Source organism: Mustela putorius, unplaced genomic scaffold (assembly GCF_011764305.1).
Source record: "Mustela putorius furo isolate JIRA1106 unplaced genomic scaffold, ASM1176430v1.1 tig00000874_pilon_pilon_pilon, whole genome shotgun sequence".
Classification (NCBI taxonomy): domain Eukaryota; kingdom Metazoa; phylum Chordata; class Mammalia; order Carnivora; family Mustelidae; genus Mustela; species Mustela putorius.
Window position 1 is genome coordinate 8,243,110 of NW_025421505.1, and position 15,291 is coordinate 8,258,400.

The 15,291-nt window shown below is 39.5% G+C and overlaps 1 protein-coding gene across 2 annotated transcripts in view; it reads left to right on the top strand.

The window, feature by feature from the left end:
- The window catches only part of DNAAF9 (dynein axonemal assembly factor 9), a 131,548-nt gene that overhangs the window by 38,001 nt on the left and 78,256 nt on the right, over window positions 1-15,291 (top strand). For both annotated transcript variants that reach the window (XM_004772877.3, XM_004772878.3), the window contains exons 8-10: window positions 5,300-5,398; window positions 9,354-9,409; window positions 12,840-12,975. In XM_004772877.3, coding sequence (XP_004772934.1) covers window positions 5,300-5,398; window positions 9,354-9,409; window positions 12,840-12,975 — 291 coding nt within the window. The remainder of the gene's footprint in view (window positions 1-5,299; window positions 5,399-9,353; window positions 9,410-12,839; window positions 12,976-15,291) is intronic.

The window sequence follows — 15,291 nt, forward strand, 5'->3', positions numbered from 1 at the left end:
TTAGATTTTATTTATTTATTTGTCAGAGAGAGAGGAGTGAGAGTGAGCACAGGCAGACACAGTGGCAGGTAGACAGGCAGAGGGAGAAGCAGGCTCCCTGCCAAGCAAGGAGCCCGATGTGGGACTTGATTCCAGGATACTGGGATCATGACCTGAGCTGAAGGCAGCTGCTCAACCAACTGAGCCACCCAAGCGTCCCAATATTTAGTTTAGTACCAAGAAATCTATTAATGTAATCACTGTACTAATTTTTCTCCTTGAAACCATTTGTGACCATTCCATAGATGCCTAAAAGGCATTTGATAAAATTGAGCATCCATTCTGTTTAAACATTTCTAATTAAATAGGAGTATAAAAGAAAAATAAAACCTGAACTTTTTGTACTTTGAAAAGACCTAATCATCATCATCATCATTCATCCATGGCTAGTCTAATTATGGAAAAAGTGAACATGCAAAAATTTATAGTATAAGAATGCAAAAATGATAAAGAAAATTTAACCACATGGATGCCTGAATGGCTCAGTAGGTTAAGCATCTGCCTTCAGCTTAGGTCATGATCCCAAGGTCCTCGGATTGAGCCCCACATTGGGCTCCCTGCTTATTGAAGAACCAGCTTCTCCCCCTCCCTCTCCCCCTGCTGCTCCTCATTGCTTGTGCTCCTCTCCCTCTCTGTCAAATAAATAAATAAGATCTTTTAAAAAAGAGTTAAAAAGAAAATTTAATCACAAGGAAGGACAAGAAATAAGTAGTTTAGGAGTTTCTGCAAGTGTCTGAGACCCATACCGCACTTGCATGCAGTCCTTGGAATATGAGGATGCTATACGTCACACATGGAGGCCAAACATGACACTGTGTTTTTAAGAACATTGCACACATCTCTGGAGTCAGTTGAGAGGGACCACTCAGGAGGACATTTTTAATTGCACCTCAGCCAACAATGACATCTTACAGCTGAAGAAGCAATAGTGGTAATCACTGTGGGCTGTAGACCAGGCCCTTCCTGGCTTTCTGACTTCCCACGAGCAAAATCAACTGAAATTCAGATCCTACCCTCAAAATATTTTAATTTAGTGATTAATAAATGCACGAATGTGGTAAGACCCAGACCCAGATCAATTATAGATCAAAATTACCTAGATCCCTACTTTAATGTCCTGATAAAAGAAAGGGTATACTTTTCTAGAGGTAAATATTACGTACTTCAGTTTCTCAGTGAAAACTTTAATAACAAAATGTCTGGCATATGATAAAAAAATTATAAGATATAAAGTAAGAAAATTTCATTGTTAAGAAACAGCCAGTAGAGAGGCACCTTGCTGGCATAGTTGGTAGAGCATGCGGTTCTTGATCTCAGGGTTGTGAGTTCAAGCCCCTTCAAGCCCCACATTGAGCGTAGAGATTACTTTAAAATAAAGTCTTAAAAAAAAAGAAACAGGCAAGAGAATTAAGTCCAAATCATGGAATTAACTAATGGAAAATTTCAAATTACTACTAAAAATGCTAAAGAATTTCAGCAGAGACCTGAAAACTGAAAAAAGAACCAAATGGAAATGTTAGAAATGAAAAATACTATACCTGAAATGAAGGATTCATTAGACTGTCTTAATAACAGGTTAGATACAAATGAAGTAAAGTTCTGTGAACTTTAAGATAGGTCAAAGGAAGTTTCTAAACTGGAAGACCAAGAAAAAAAGACTAAGCAGAGTAAAACAGAGCGTCCAGTATCTGCCAAACAATGTCAAATGATCTTACATAGTGTAGTTGAAGTACAGAAGGAAAGTAGAGAGAAAATGCAACAGGAAATCTGAATTGATAATGTCCAAGAACTCTCCAAGCTGATGAAGTAGATCTCCAAATAGCTCATTGAACCCCACATGGAGTAAAAATACTATACACATGTATAACCATAAATTTGTGCAGGGATCTCTTGTGGTGAGTCTACAAATGTTAATGAAATTCAAATCCAACAGCCAGAAGTATTTAAAATGCAGTTCTAGTCTTTGTGTCTCTAGAAAAATTACTGAAAAAGGAGCAGTTTGTACCCATATCACTTTTTAAAAATCTACCTTATTTTCTTCTCCCTTCTCTGAGCTGTTTCATAGCCTCCAAACTTCTCTAAAATCCTCTTTTTGGGTCACTTGGGTGCCTCAGTTGGTTGAGCTGCTGCCTTTGGCTCAGGTCATGATTCTGGAATCCTGAGATCAAGTCCTGCATCAGGCTACTTGCTCAGTGGGGAGCCTGCTTCTCTCTCTCCCTCTGCCTGCTCCTCCCCCTACTTGTGCTCTCTCTCTCTTTTTGTCAACTAAATAAATAAAATCTAAAAAGATAAAAAATAAAACCCTCTTTTCTGTCCACCATCCAAATACCTTTTCTGCTCACGTCTATTTCCCCTTTGTCAAGATGTGTAATCTTAAGCCAGAATTGATATCTAGGCTTTTTTTTTTTTTTTTAAGATTTTTAAAAAAAATTATTAGAGAGAGAGAGAAGTGGTAGAGCATTAGAGGGGAGAAGGTCAGAGGGAGAAGCAGACTCCCCATGGAGCTGGGAGACCAACACGGGACTCAATCCGGGGACTCCAGGATCATGACCTGAGCTGAAGGCAGTTGCTTAACCAACTGAGCCACCCAGGTGCCCAGCATCTAGGCTTTTAATTCCCACTGGCCAATCACTGCTGGCAGCTCTTTGAGCAGGCTCCATGCTCAGCACAGAGCCTGACACAGGGCTTGATCTCACAATCCTGAAATCATGACCTAAGCCGAGATTAAGAGTCAGATGCTCAACCGACTGAGCTACCCACACGCACCTGCTTCTTGGTTTATTAAGCAAATAATAACTCGATCCTACTATTTCTTGGATACCGTGCTTATGCTAAAACACAGAAATAGGTAGACCTGGCCCCCACTCATACTGTTTAATGGGCTTTTAGACCAATAATAGTGGCATTCTTTAGTAACTGCTCTAATCACAGCGGAACATAGAGAGTAAGGAAAATAACTGCCTGGAATTGCTCAGGATTGCTTCCCAAAGGAGTCATGTGTGGTGATCAGAGATTTTTCCAGACAGAGGAGGAGGGGGTATGAGTGTTCTAGCCACAGAGAAGGAACCTGTCTGAAAGCCCCTGAAATACACAGAAAGCCCCAGAATCCTCTCTTTTTGAACATTGTGAGGAACTCTTCAGACATGAGTGCTTTCCCCTTGCCTAGTCCTTAAGCCAGGTCAACTTACTGGTGGTGCCATGATACGGACTTCGAGCCACTAGCAAGCTGGATGCCAGCCTATGGCCAAAAGTTCTGTCTAAAGTTCAGTATCGGGCGCCTGGGTGGCTCAGTGGGTTAGGCCGCTGCCTTCGGCTCAGGTCGTGATCTCAGGGTCCTGGGATCGAGTCCCGCATCGGGCTCTCTGCTCAGCAGGGAGCCTGCTTCCTCCTCTCTCTCTCTGCCTGCCTCTCTGCCTACTTGTAATCTCTCTCTGTCAAATAAATAAATAAATCTTAAAAAAAAATAAATAAAGTTCAGTATCCTTCTCTACCAGCCAAGAACCAAGGCACACTGTCATGGTTCTTGGGATTTTCAGACCTTTACTGCTTATCTGACCTTGATATCTCTCTGGGCCTGTGTTCTAGATTTGGTCTCAAAGAGTCTATGCAGATAAACTTTCCTTTCTTCATCATCAGATGCAACTGATCAGTTCTGCCTATATACACAGTATCTGTTTCCACAAGTGCACCATTTGTATTAGGGAAAAGGTGGAGAATAGTGTGTCTGGTGGAAAAAACACAGGATCTGGGTATCTCTTACCTAGATACATTTCCACTTCTGCTCTTTAGTATTCCATCATCAGGCAGGTCACTTTACTTTTCAGTACCTCAGTCTCCTTATGTATAAAGTGGGCATAGAGAAATGCAAGGCTGTTAGGACGTTTTAAGAATCTGCATGTGTGTGTGTGTGTGTGTATTTATATGGACATGTCAGATATAATGCTATTTTAAGTATGAGAATTCGTCATATCTTTCATTTCACTCATAGCATGGAACTGAAAGCGGTATTTAATGATTCATTCTACCTTATTCTGTAATTAGTACTGACAAGTCCTCAGGGAATTTTTTGAAACAGAATGCCCCATCTTTTTTAATATATTCCCCAAAATGCACAGACTCTCTTGGATCCTGGATCAGGGCCACCAATTGGACCCAATAGCAGTAGGTCAGGAGCCCAAACTCAGAAGGTCTAGTTTACTGGGCCACGGGACAGAGGTGGTATGACAGAGCAGTCTAACCCAGATAACCGTAGGTTACCAGTTGTAAGTATGCACTTATTTTGTGTGTGTGTGTGTGTGTGTGTGTGTGTGTAAGATACCTCTGTAAAAACAGAATGAGTAAAGATGCTCCAGTGAGCATCTATGAGTATCTTAAGCAACTGGTGTGTTTTGGTTAACTCATGTATTCTGGTTAACTAACAATGTTTTAAAGGAAAGCCAGAAGCACAAAACAATATGTGGTAATTGGGAGCAGGAATGAGAGAGGCTGAAAAGCAGCTGGGATGGGGGAGGTAGGTAGGTTGCACCGAGAGTCAACTAGGAAAGGCACAGAGTTTTGCAATTCCCCCCCACCACCACCACCACTAGGGCAGGGTGTGAGGGATAAGAGGGCTATGGGCCACCCAGGGCACCACCCAACTTCTAACTAAGGTCATCTGACTTGTCCTTAAACAAAGCTGCACTGGCGTGACCACCTTTTGTCACTGGATGTACTATCTTTTAGGTGCCTCATAAATAAGTACCTCTCTCTAATAAAGATTGCTGAAGTAAGGCACTGGGTGCACATTGTTGTCTTCTTTTTAAATAACTTTTTTGGAATATAATTTATACACCATAAAATTTACCCATTTTAAAGTGTATAATTCAGGAATTTTTAGTGAAATTTAGAGTTGTACAGCCATCACCACAATCGAATTTTAGAACATTTTCATCAACCCCTCAAATTCCCTTGTGTTAACTTGTAATCAGTCTCTGTTTCTACCTGGCCTCATTCAAACCACTAATCTACTTTCTGTCTTTATAGATGTGCATTTTCTGGGTATTTCATATAAATGAAGCATACACCAGGTGGTCATTTATATCTCTTTTGGTTGTTTTTGAGGTTCATCTATGTGATAACATGTATCTGTAGTTTGCTATTAACTTTTAAAATATATTTAAGTGATCCAGTATTTTGATAGCTGATGCTGTTTCATGATTCTGGTTTTCTAAAGTACCTCTGAATGTGACCAAATGCATTATCCTTTTCATTTTCTTCCTAGGATTTGGTGGCTTTTGAACATCAGTGGACTAGCTTCTTTGCTAATTTTGATACAGAAATTCCTTTCCTGCTGGAACTTTCTGAATCTCAGGCGGGTGAGGTATGTAAAGAAAGGGCCAAAAAGAAAAAACTGATTAACTTATTTATTTTTTCTGTTTTAGTTTTGTTAATTTTTTTCAGAATTCAACAGTACCAATCCTTATATGTTTGGGTTATTATTGCCTTAAGCTTTGTTGTGTGCTGTAAAGAAGTTTTTAGCCTCCATACCAACCTACCAACCTCTATAAAGAAGTTGTTTTTCTGTGCCAGCTTCTATATGAGAAGAATGCTCATTTTAGAGTCTGGTGGTACCTCTGTCGGAAAGGAATTCTGTTGGGTGCTAGTTGCTAGTTACTAGGCCTAAAAGTAATTCTCCACGTGTGAGTAGCACTCCTTTCCTCAGTTGAACCCCCTAGGTAAGTTTTCTTTCCAGGCAAACAATGGTGAAATTACTAGATTCAGTGTAAAACCCACTCTATGAGTAAACTAAGGTATCTAAATCAAGAACCAAGGCATAGGCTGGTCCCCAGAGTTAGTCACAGGGAGGATCAGAGGAGTGGTCTTGAGCTTACACTTGATTCTGCCTTGGGCTTGCACTGCCACTCCTCAGCCTTTAGAGTTGGTGTTGATCTTTGTTGTCGTGCATTCACTTTTACATTTTATAAACCTCACTAATACATTGCTATTATTTTTGTTTAAGCAGTCATTTCTCTTTTTAATCTTGTTTTAATCCTTTTTTAAAAGATTTAAGTAATTTTTTAAAATTTCATGTATTTGTGTATGTAGTTACTGTTCTCGATGTTCTTCATTCCTTTGTGTAGATCCAGATTTCCATTCAGTATGATTTCCTTTTCCGTAAAGAGTGTCCATTAATATTTTTCACGGTGCAAATCTTCAGATGATGAGTTCTTCCAGCTTTCATATGTCTGAAAAAATATCTTGATTTCACCTTCATTTTTGAAAGACGTTTTTTCCATGCCTGGAATTCTTGGTTGACAGTGTTTTTCCTTTTAGTACCTGGAAGATGCTGTTCCACTATCTTCTCCCTTGCATTGTTTGTTATGTTCTCCTCTTTATCTTTAATGTTCATCTTAATTTTTATTCTTTATCTTTGTTCCTCTGTATATAACTGGTCTTTTTTTTTTTCCCTCTAGCTGCTTTTAAGATTTTCTCTTTTATTACTAGTTTTGAGTTGTTTCCTCAAATTTCTTGTGCTGGGCTTTTGTTGAGCTTCTTGGATCTGTGGATTTACAGTTTTCATCAGGTTTAGAAAGTTTTTGGCCAGGGGCGCCTGGGTGGCTCAGTGGATTGGGCTGCTGCCTTCGGCTCAGGTCATGATCTCAGGGTCCTGGGATCGAGTCCCGCATCGGGCTCTCTGCTCAGCAGGGAGCCTGCTTCCCTCTCTCTCTCTCTGGCTGCCTCTCTGTCTACTTGTGATTTCTCTCTGTCAAATAAATAAATAAATAAATAAATCTTTAAAAAAAAAAAAGAAAAAAGAAAGTTTTTGGCCATTATTTGTCCAGGTATTTTTCTGTCCACCTTTTTTCTCAGAGACTCTAATTACCTCTGTATTAGGCCACTTGAAGTAGTTCCGCATCTCACTGATGCCCTTTTCAGTTTTCTGGATTCTTTTTTCTTGTTTTCAAATTGTTGGAGGTTTGTATACCTCATAATGTGATTGTCAAAAGGTAAGTGCATATTTAGTTGTGTTAGCTATTGCCAAATTTCTCTTCACGAGGGTTGACCAATTTGCATTCCCACCAGCTATATATGAGAGTGCCTGTTTGACCATTGCCTCACCAATAGGATGTATTGTCACACTTTCGTATTTTTCACAGTCTTATAGATAAGAAATGGAATTTTTGAAATTGTGAGTAAGGTTGAACAGGTTTTCATGTTTGAAGTTCACTTTATATTTTATTTTCATTTTTTCCCCCCATTTTAGTATTAGTACAGTATTATTAACTAACTGGACAGGTGAGTGATTGAATAAACCTTATAGGTTATTAGGGCTACTTGAGATAATGCATTTAAGTGTTTATCACAGTTCGCATGGTAAACCCTCAGTAAAATTTAGCTATTTTAACATATATATAAAGAGCTTTTACAGATCAGTGAGATCTGTGAACACCAAACTCCAATTGAACATCCAGAGGATGTAAGTAAACAGCTAATTACCAAAGGGAAATCCAGATGGCCATTGACTATATCTGAAATACTCTACTTCATTAGAAATCAAAGGACCATATAATAAAACAGCAATGAAATACCATTTTTCTCTTCTTTTTTTTTTTTTTTAAAGATTTTACTTATTTATTAGAGAGAGAGCAAGAGAGAGAAAAGAAGCAGGGGGAGTGAGAGAGGGAGAAACAGGCTTCCTGCTGAGCAGGGAGCCCAGTGCAGGGCGTAATCCCAGGACCCTGGGATCATGACCTGAGCTGAAGGTAGATGCCTAGCCATCTGAGCCACCCAGGCATCCCAGATGTTCTTCAAAAAACAGTTTGGCAATATAGTTCTGCCTATTTACCCTAAAATTTCATTTCCAGATCTGCTTTAAGGAAATAATCAGAGCTGCAAATAAAATTTATGAAAAGTTGTTTATTACAGTATTATACATAATATAAGAGTTAGTAGCAATACAATTTCCAAGAATAGAAAACTAGTAGGCTTTGGTACAACCATATACTATGGATGTATCATAGGAAGAGAATATACCAAAATGTTAACAGTTATTGGAGATTGTAGGTGGTTTTTATTAAATTCTTAAATAAGCATATATTACTTACATAATCAGTGTGTGGGAAGAACAATAGATGTTATTTAAGTAGATTAAAATTGCCTTTTGGTGGGTAGTAAGGAATTTTTGAACCTTTTTAACACAGACCCTGCATATCAAGTTTAGATTAGTGTTTAGCCTAGTACTATACACACCAAGGCTGAGAAATACTTCTGTGGTTTCCTGGGAAACTTCTTTCAGTGTACTTCTAAGTTCTGTGGATTCTTTCTCAATGGAGATTTTATTTTTCACTTATTTTTAAAGATTTTATTTATTTATTTGACACAGAGAGAGAGAGCATAAGTAGAGCAGCAGGCAACGAGAGAAGGAAAAACAGGCTCTCCATTGAGCAGGGATCCCCAAGTGGGGCTTAATCCCAAGCCTCTGGGATTGTGACCTGAGCCTAAGGCAGCCATCTAACCGATTTAGCCATAGGCGCCCCTCAATGCTGATTTTAAATTAATATGTTGGGTCCTGGGGGCGCCTGGGTGGCTCAGTGGTTAAGCCGCTGCCTTCGGCTCGGGTCATGATCTCAGGGTCCTGGGATCGAGTCCCGCGTCGGGCTCTCTGCTCAGCGGGGAGCCTGCTTCCTCCTCTCTCTCTCTCTCTGCCTGCCTCTCTGCCTACTTGTGATTTCTCTCTGTCAGGTAAATGGATAAAATCTTTAAAAAAAAAAAAAAAAAAAAAAAAAAAAAAAAAAAAAAAAAAAAAAAAAAAAAATATGTTGGGTCCTGGGTTCAAGCCCTGCATTGGATTCCCTGCTCAGTGGCAAGTCTCCTTCTCTCTCACTTTGCCCCTACCCCTGCTTTTGCATGCTCTCGCTCTCTCAAATAAATAAATAAAATCTTTAATAAAAAAAAAATAAATAAATAAACTGGTGTGTTAGAATTAAAATATATTCCTTTATTAGAAATGTAGAAAACAAATTTTTAATAGAAGGGAAAATTCCTACATGATTAGTAACTTGGACCATAGGTGGTGATTTTCTTTACCTTCCATTTTCTTTTGCAGCCTCTTTATTTCTTTTGCTGTTTTTTTGTTTGTTTGCTACCTGCCCTAAAATCTCATGTTGCTTTCTACTACATTTGTCATTCCATGTTTTTACAATAATCTGTAAACATCTCTCTCAAACACACACACACACACAATACCTACATTCATATGTACATATATGAGGGGGTTTTGTGATTGTTTTATAAAATTATGATCTTAAGATAGACAATATTGGCTTCTTTTTTAGCCATTCAGAAGTTACTTCAGTCATGGAATGATCTCCAGCCATATAACTGAAAACAGGTAAGTTTCTTGGGGAAGAAAGGTGAATGGTAATAGAGAAAATGGGATTGACCAGGAGGGTGGTTGTGAGGGAGCATCTAAGTCCCTAAGGTAGAGTCAGGAAAATACAAATTGACTTTAGTCATCACAGGGTAAGAAATTCATACCTTGAAAAATTGTCTGTTTACTGCTTTTCTATTTATATACATATATATTTATTTTGAAATATTTATTTGAGAGAGAGAGTGCCCAAGAGGGGGATAGAGGCAGAGGGAGAGAGGGAAAAGCAGTTCTCACTAAGCAGGGAGCCCATGTGGGGCCGGCCCAGTGTGGAATCAGTCTCAGGGCCCTAAGATCATGACCTGAGCCACCCAGGCGCCCCCATCCGTATATTTTTTTAAATACAGTTTTAGGGGCACCTGAGTGGCTCAGTCAGTTAAGCGGCTGCCGTCTGCTCAGGTCATGATCCCGGAGTCCTGGAATCAAGTTCCACATCAGGCTCCCTGCCCAGTGGAGAGCCTGCTTCTCCTTCTGCCCCGCTCATGCTGTCTCTCTCTTGCTCTGTCTCAAATAAATAAATAAAATCTTTTTTAAAAATAAATTTTTAAAATACAGGTTTATAGTAAACTAGCTTTTTAAACATTGTAACTTGCTGAAATCTAAAGAAAGGAATTTTATATTCCATCCCTACCCCCAGGGAAGCTAGGAAGCAGAATGTCCAAGGGCTAGGCAGGGATCCATAGCATGTTATGGGGAGTAAAAAGGTTTGGGCATAAATGTCCAGCCCCAGAAAGACAAGGAGCATTAGGGTTGCTACATTTGTTTTCTTGAGGTATTTCCTTTAGCATCTCTCTTATCGTGGTAATCGACAGGGCCCCTGCTGGTTATGGTTCCTCTGATGGATAGATGAGAGTAGATCTTTCCACTCTTTTCTTCCCTAAATCCAGTCCAATCTGAACTGAGACAGATTGCCATGGTTGGGACTTAGGGTCATCTTTTTCTGCCTAAAGAGTCATTTACCTCGAATTAAGCTTCAGAAGAAGAATCAGAGTCATGTTTACTTTTAAGAGCCCCTATTTTCCTGAAACTTAAGGAGATATTTTTAAGGCTAATACAAGAAATATAAAGAATTTTCCACATGATACACACTAAGAGCAATTTAAGGAAAGTGTAGGGAATAAAGGAAACCATCTTAATCTGTTTTAGCTGCCGTGACAAAAATACCGTAAACTAGATTGCTTATAAACAAAAAAACATTTATTTCCCTAAGTTCTGGAGACTGGTAAGTCCCAAAATCACACTATCCCATCCAATGTCTAATAAGGGCCCACTTCCTCTTAGAAAGCAGTCATTTCACTATGACCTTACATAGCAGAAAGGACAAGGGATCTCTCAGGAGGCTCTTTTATAAGAGCCTTTTTTATAATCTCATTCATGTGTGATCTACCCTAATGACTTAATCACCTCCCGCAAAGGCCCTACCTCCTAATACCATTACTTTGGGGGTTAGAATTTTAACATATGAATTTTGTGGGGATATAAACATTCAGTCCATAACTGAAACTATCTTAAAAATATCCTTTAGGTACTATTTGTTGAGAACATACGACATACTAAGCAAGAAATAAATGATTAAAAAGTAAACCAGTCATGGAGATGCCTAGCTGGCTCAGTCAGTAGAGTATTTGATTCTTGATCTCTGGGTCGCAGTTTAAATGCCATGTTGGACATAGAGATTACTTAAAAAAATTTTTTTTAAAAACCGAGCAGTCATGGTCTCTGCCGTTATGGAGTGTGTAGTGTGGTAGAGAAATAAGACATTAATCAAGCAACCTCACAAAATAACATAATTACAAACTCTGATTGGTGCCATGAAGGAGAAGAGAACTTGGCATTGTGAAGACTACAGCTGGAGAACATGGTCTTCTCTGAGGGGAGATCTGAATGATGAGTAAAGGTAGTAAGATGAGCACCTGGGTGGCTCAATCAGTGAAATGTGCAATTCTTGATCTCAGGGTTTTGTGTTCGAGCCCCACACTGGGTATAGGGATTACTTAAAAAAAAATTTTTTTTTTTTTTAAAAAGGTGATCAGTGAGCCCCTTTTTAAAAAGGAGAAAAGCATCTTGAGATGAGAGTGTAAGGAACATAAAAGAAGATGGGTTTGGTGGAATATAAGAGTTGGGGGAGAATGACCTTCCATGGAGCCAAAGAAGTTGGCCAGGCCAGACCATACAAGTCTTCTTTGGCCATGTGAAAGATTCCAGTCCTTCCCTAGAAAATGAAATAAAGGCATTAAAAAGCTTTCCATGTATGAAAGTTGTCCCATCTGAACTGTGGAGAATAGATTATAGGAGAACAAGAGTGGAAGCACAGTCACTGTGAGGGGGCAGTGCAGTTGTTTGGGGAAGAAATGATGGCATCAGGGATGAGGCCTGTGACCATGTGGGTTGAGGGAAATGGAAAAATAGGAGTGAAACATGGTGGTTGGTTGGATTTAGAAGGTAAGGGGAAGGAGAACTCAAGGAGGCCTAAGGAGGCTTCTCAGTTCTGGCTCAGTCCCAGGGTGGATGATGATGCCATTTATTTATTGCAAAACTTGAAGGGGAACGGGGGATAGATGATGAAAGAGGAAAGGAGAGACAGACAGCTGAAAGTAAAACCCTGGGAATATTCAGAGGCAGATAGAGGAAGAGAATGGCTGACAAGGGAAACTGAGATGCAACAGCTCTTTCAGGGAGAGGGTGTCAGGTGCTTCTGAGAGACCAAGGAAGGGCAGGCCGAAGCCTATCCTTGGATTTGCTCTTTGCTATGTGAAAGTCACATGGTGACTTTTGCAAGAGTAATTGGAGTAAAATGACTGAGGGGTCAACTGAAGTGGACTGAGAAGTGAGCAGAAAGTGACAGCAAAAAACTAAAATAAACAGACAAGTCTAACCAAGAGAGGAGACAGAAGAAGGGGATGCATGCAGGGCAGGTAAGTGTGGCAGTGAGATATTTGCAACCCTACTCTCCTCCCATCCTAAAAGCTGCTCCAGAATAGTTAATGCCTCTGTTGTCTGCCTATAGTCTGAGCATCACAACTGGTGTCATCCTTTAAAATTTCTGTTTCTATTAAATTGCTGTTGCATGAAACTGGAACCTTGCTCCATCTCTGTGTCATGGACAGACCTGTGGAACTTTGTCCTTAAGAATTAGAACAAGCTGAAAATACAAACCTGGCTTGAATTTAGTTATGTCCCTAAATGATCCCTGTGGGTCAGTAGGAGGAGTTGGAGACATCTGGCATCACTTCCCAGCAAGCGAGTATTAGGGGGATTGTACTGACCTCTTTCCTCAGACTACAAGACTGAAAACTCCAAGCAGGATTGAAACCCCTAAGAACCCACTTACTGGGAAGTTGCCCTAGCTAGGACTCTCTTTTCTAACCACATTTTTGGTTTGCCACTCCAGCCCTAATAGGCAGCCATTCGTTCTCTTTGGCAATCACTCCACACGAGAAAATCTGAATGCTGGCAACTTTAACTTCCCTTCTGAAGGGCATCTGGTACGCAACACTGGTCCCAATGGGAGCTTTGCCAAACACATGGTGAGTAGCTTGACTACCTGGTGCTTAATTGGTTTTATAAATAGGGAGGAGGGAAGGATAAGAGGAACCGTTCCAGTTCGTGTATTGATTTAAGCTCGAAGTTGTTTTGGAGTGAAAGAAGTGATTGTAAACTCACTGTATTTTTGCATAAGTACTAGGTGTGATTTGAAAACATCCTCATTAATTTTTAAATATTTGAAGGAAAAAGCTTAAAAAAATACTTTATCAAACCAAACTCTTTAAATTGTCATAGTAATGTTGTCATTAGAATAAGACTTTTAAATTAACTTACAAATAGACTTATTCCAAGCCTACTAGGTTTGATATGTCTTCACTGTTACATTTCAGGATATAAACTTTGAGGATCACTGTTCTTTTATTGAGGGTGCCAGGGAGAAGACTTGTTCGTTTGGTGGTAAATTGTCTGCTACATTCTTTTAAAGGAAACATTAGACTGAAATATGAGACTCTAGTGCTTGTAAAAGGCTGTGGAAGCTTAAGTATTTTCAAAATGTTACTGACATTCAGGAAAGCTAGTGAGGTAGGTACTATTTTTTAGTTTTGATTGGAGAACATGAGGCTATGTCACTCTGGATTGACTTTCTCATGGACTAAATTTTTCTGCCTCTAAGATGGTCAGGAATATAGGGCTACTTGAGTGGATGGATATGCTGTTAGGATCTTACTGCCCTTTAATGGCAGAGCACAGACCTCGTTTTAACCCCCCAGAGGATCCTGGGAATACACAGGAAATGCCAAATGACATAGGGTTCTTAGTGTAATCTTACATGTTCACTATATATGTTAAAACTAAAGGAAATTTAGCTGAGTTCTGCTTCTGGGAAGAGGGAGTAGAGATATTTTTTTTTCCAAATCCTTCTACTGAGTACAACTAAAAACACTGGACATTTATGTAAAATAAACATGGAAAGACTCTGGAAGGTAGAAGAAGTCAGGCTGGCTGAGGAGCTTAGAACCAAAGGGACAAAATGGCAGTGAGTTTTCTGGGGTTCCTTTTTGCTTATATATCCCAGACTGGATATTGGATAAGCTGACAACCCAGAAATGCCAATAGGCACAGACCTGAAAAGCCTTGTTTCACTTTTTCCTTCCCTACCCTCACAACCCCCTGCCCTGCTTCTCAAATTCCTCATATCAGAGAGATCATATGATAATTGTCTTTCTCTAATTGACTTATTTCACTCAACATAATACCCTCTAGTTTCATCCATATTGTTGCAGATGGCAAGATTTCATTTCTTTTGATGGCTGCATAGTATTCCATTGTATATATATACCACATCTTCTTTATACAAATGGCACTTTAAAAGAAACTTTCAATTGGGGGGAATTTGGAAATCCAAGAAACATGTTCTATTGAGGAAATATGCCAGTTAACCAACAAATAGAAATATGCACATGCATTTTTATTTAGGGTCGTGGCAATATTGATCATATGCACTATGGTGAATTATAGAGTAGGCCAAACAATCCTTATTACACATCTTTAACTTGGATTCACAGTGTTCACAATATTACAGAAAAATGCCATGCATTCTCTTGTGACTTCCTCAAAGATTGGAGTAGAATGAATATTTGTGTCACATTTAGCTATTTTTTTAATATATTGCACTAATTTCTTTTGCTTTAGTTCTTTTGGTAGCAATTTTGTTTTTTATAACTAATAGCCTGAGAACCCTGATGAGATGCTGGATTTTCAAAAGAAAAGGACATCTGTATCTATCTTTGTATAAATAACTAAACAGGGAAGAAGAATAGGAATTTTTTTAAAGGATTTTATTTATCTATTTACTTATTTGAGAGAAAGAGAGCGTGCAAGTGAGAGAGCACAAGCCAGGGGAGAGAAGCAGAGGGAGAGGGAGAAGCAGGCTCCCCACTGAGCAGGGAGCCCGATGCGGGGCTCAATCCCAGGACCCTATGTTCATGACCTGAGCTGAAGGCAGCTGCTTAACTAACTGAGCCACCTAGGCACCCCGAAGAATAAGAATTTTTAAATATCTTCCCAAGGCTTATGTACAGAGATGAAATACAAATAGAAGTGGGGACATGGGGGCACACCCTCCTTTCCTGAATTTATAGCTGCTTCCATACATTTCCCTGTCATGTCAGCCAAAGTCCTCACTGTGAAAGTTCTGGACTATTAATGACAGTCAAAACCCAAGCACATTTTCTCTTTCCCTTCTAAGTTGTGAATTCATTAGCATCATGAGCTGACCCAGTAGCAATCCCACAATACCGCCAAGGTTAAAAACACAACACAAGAGGCACCTAGGTGGCTCCACTGGGAACCTGCTT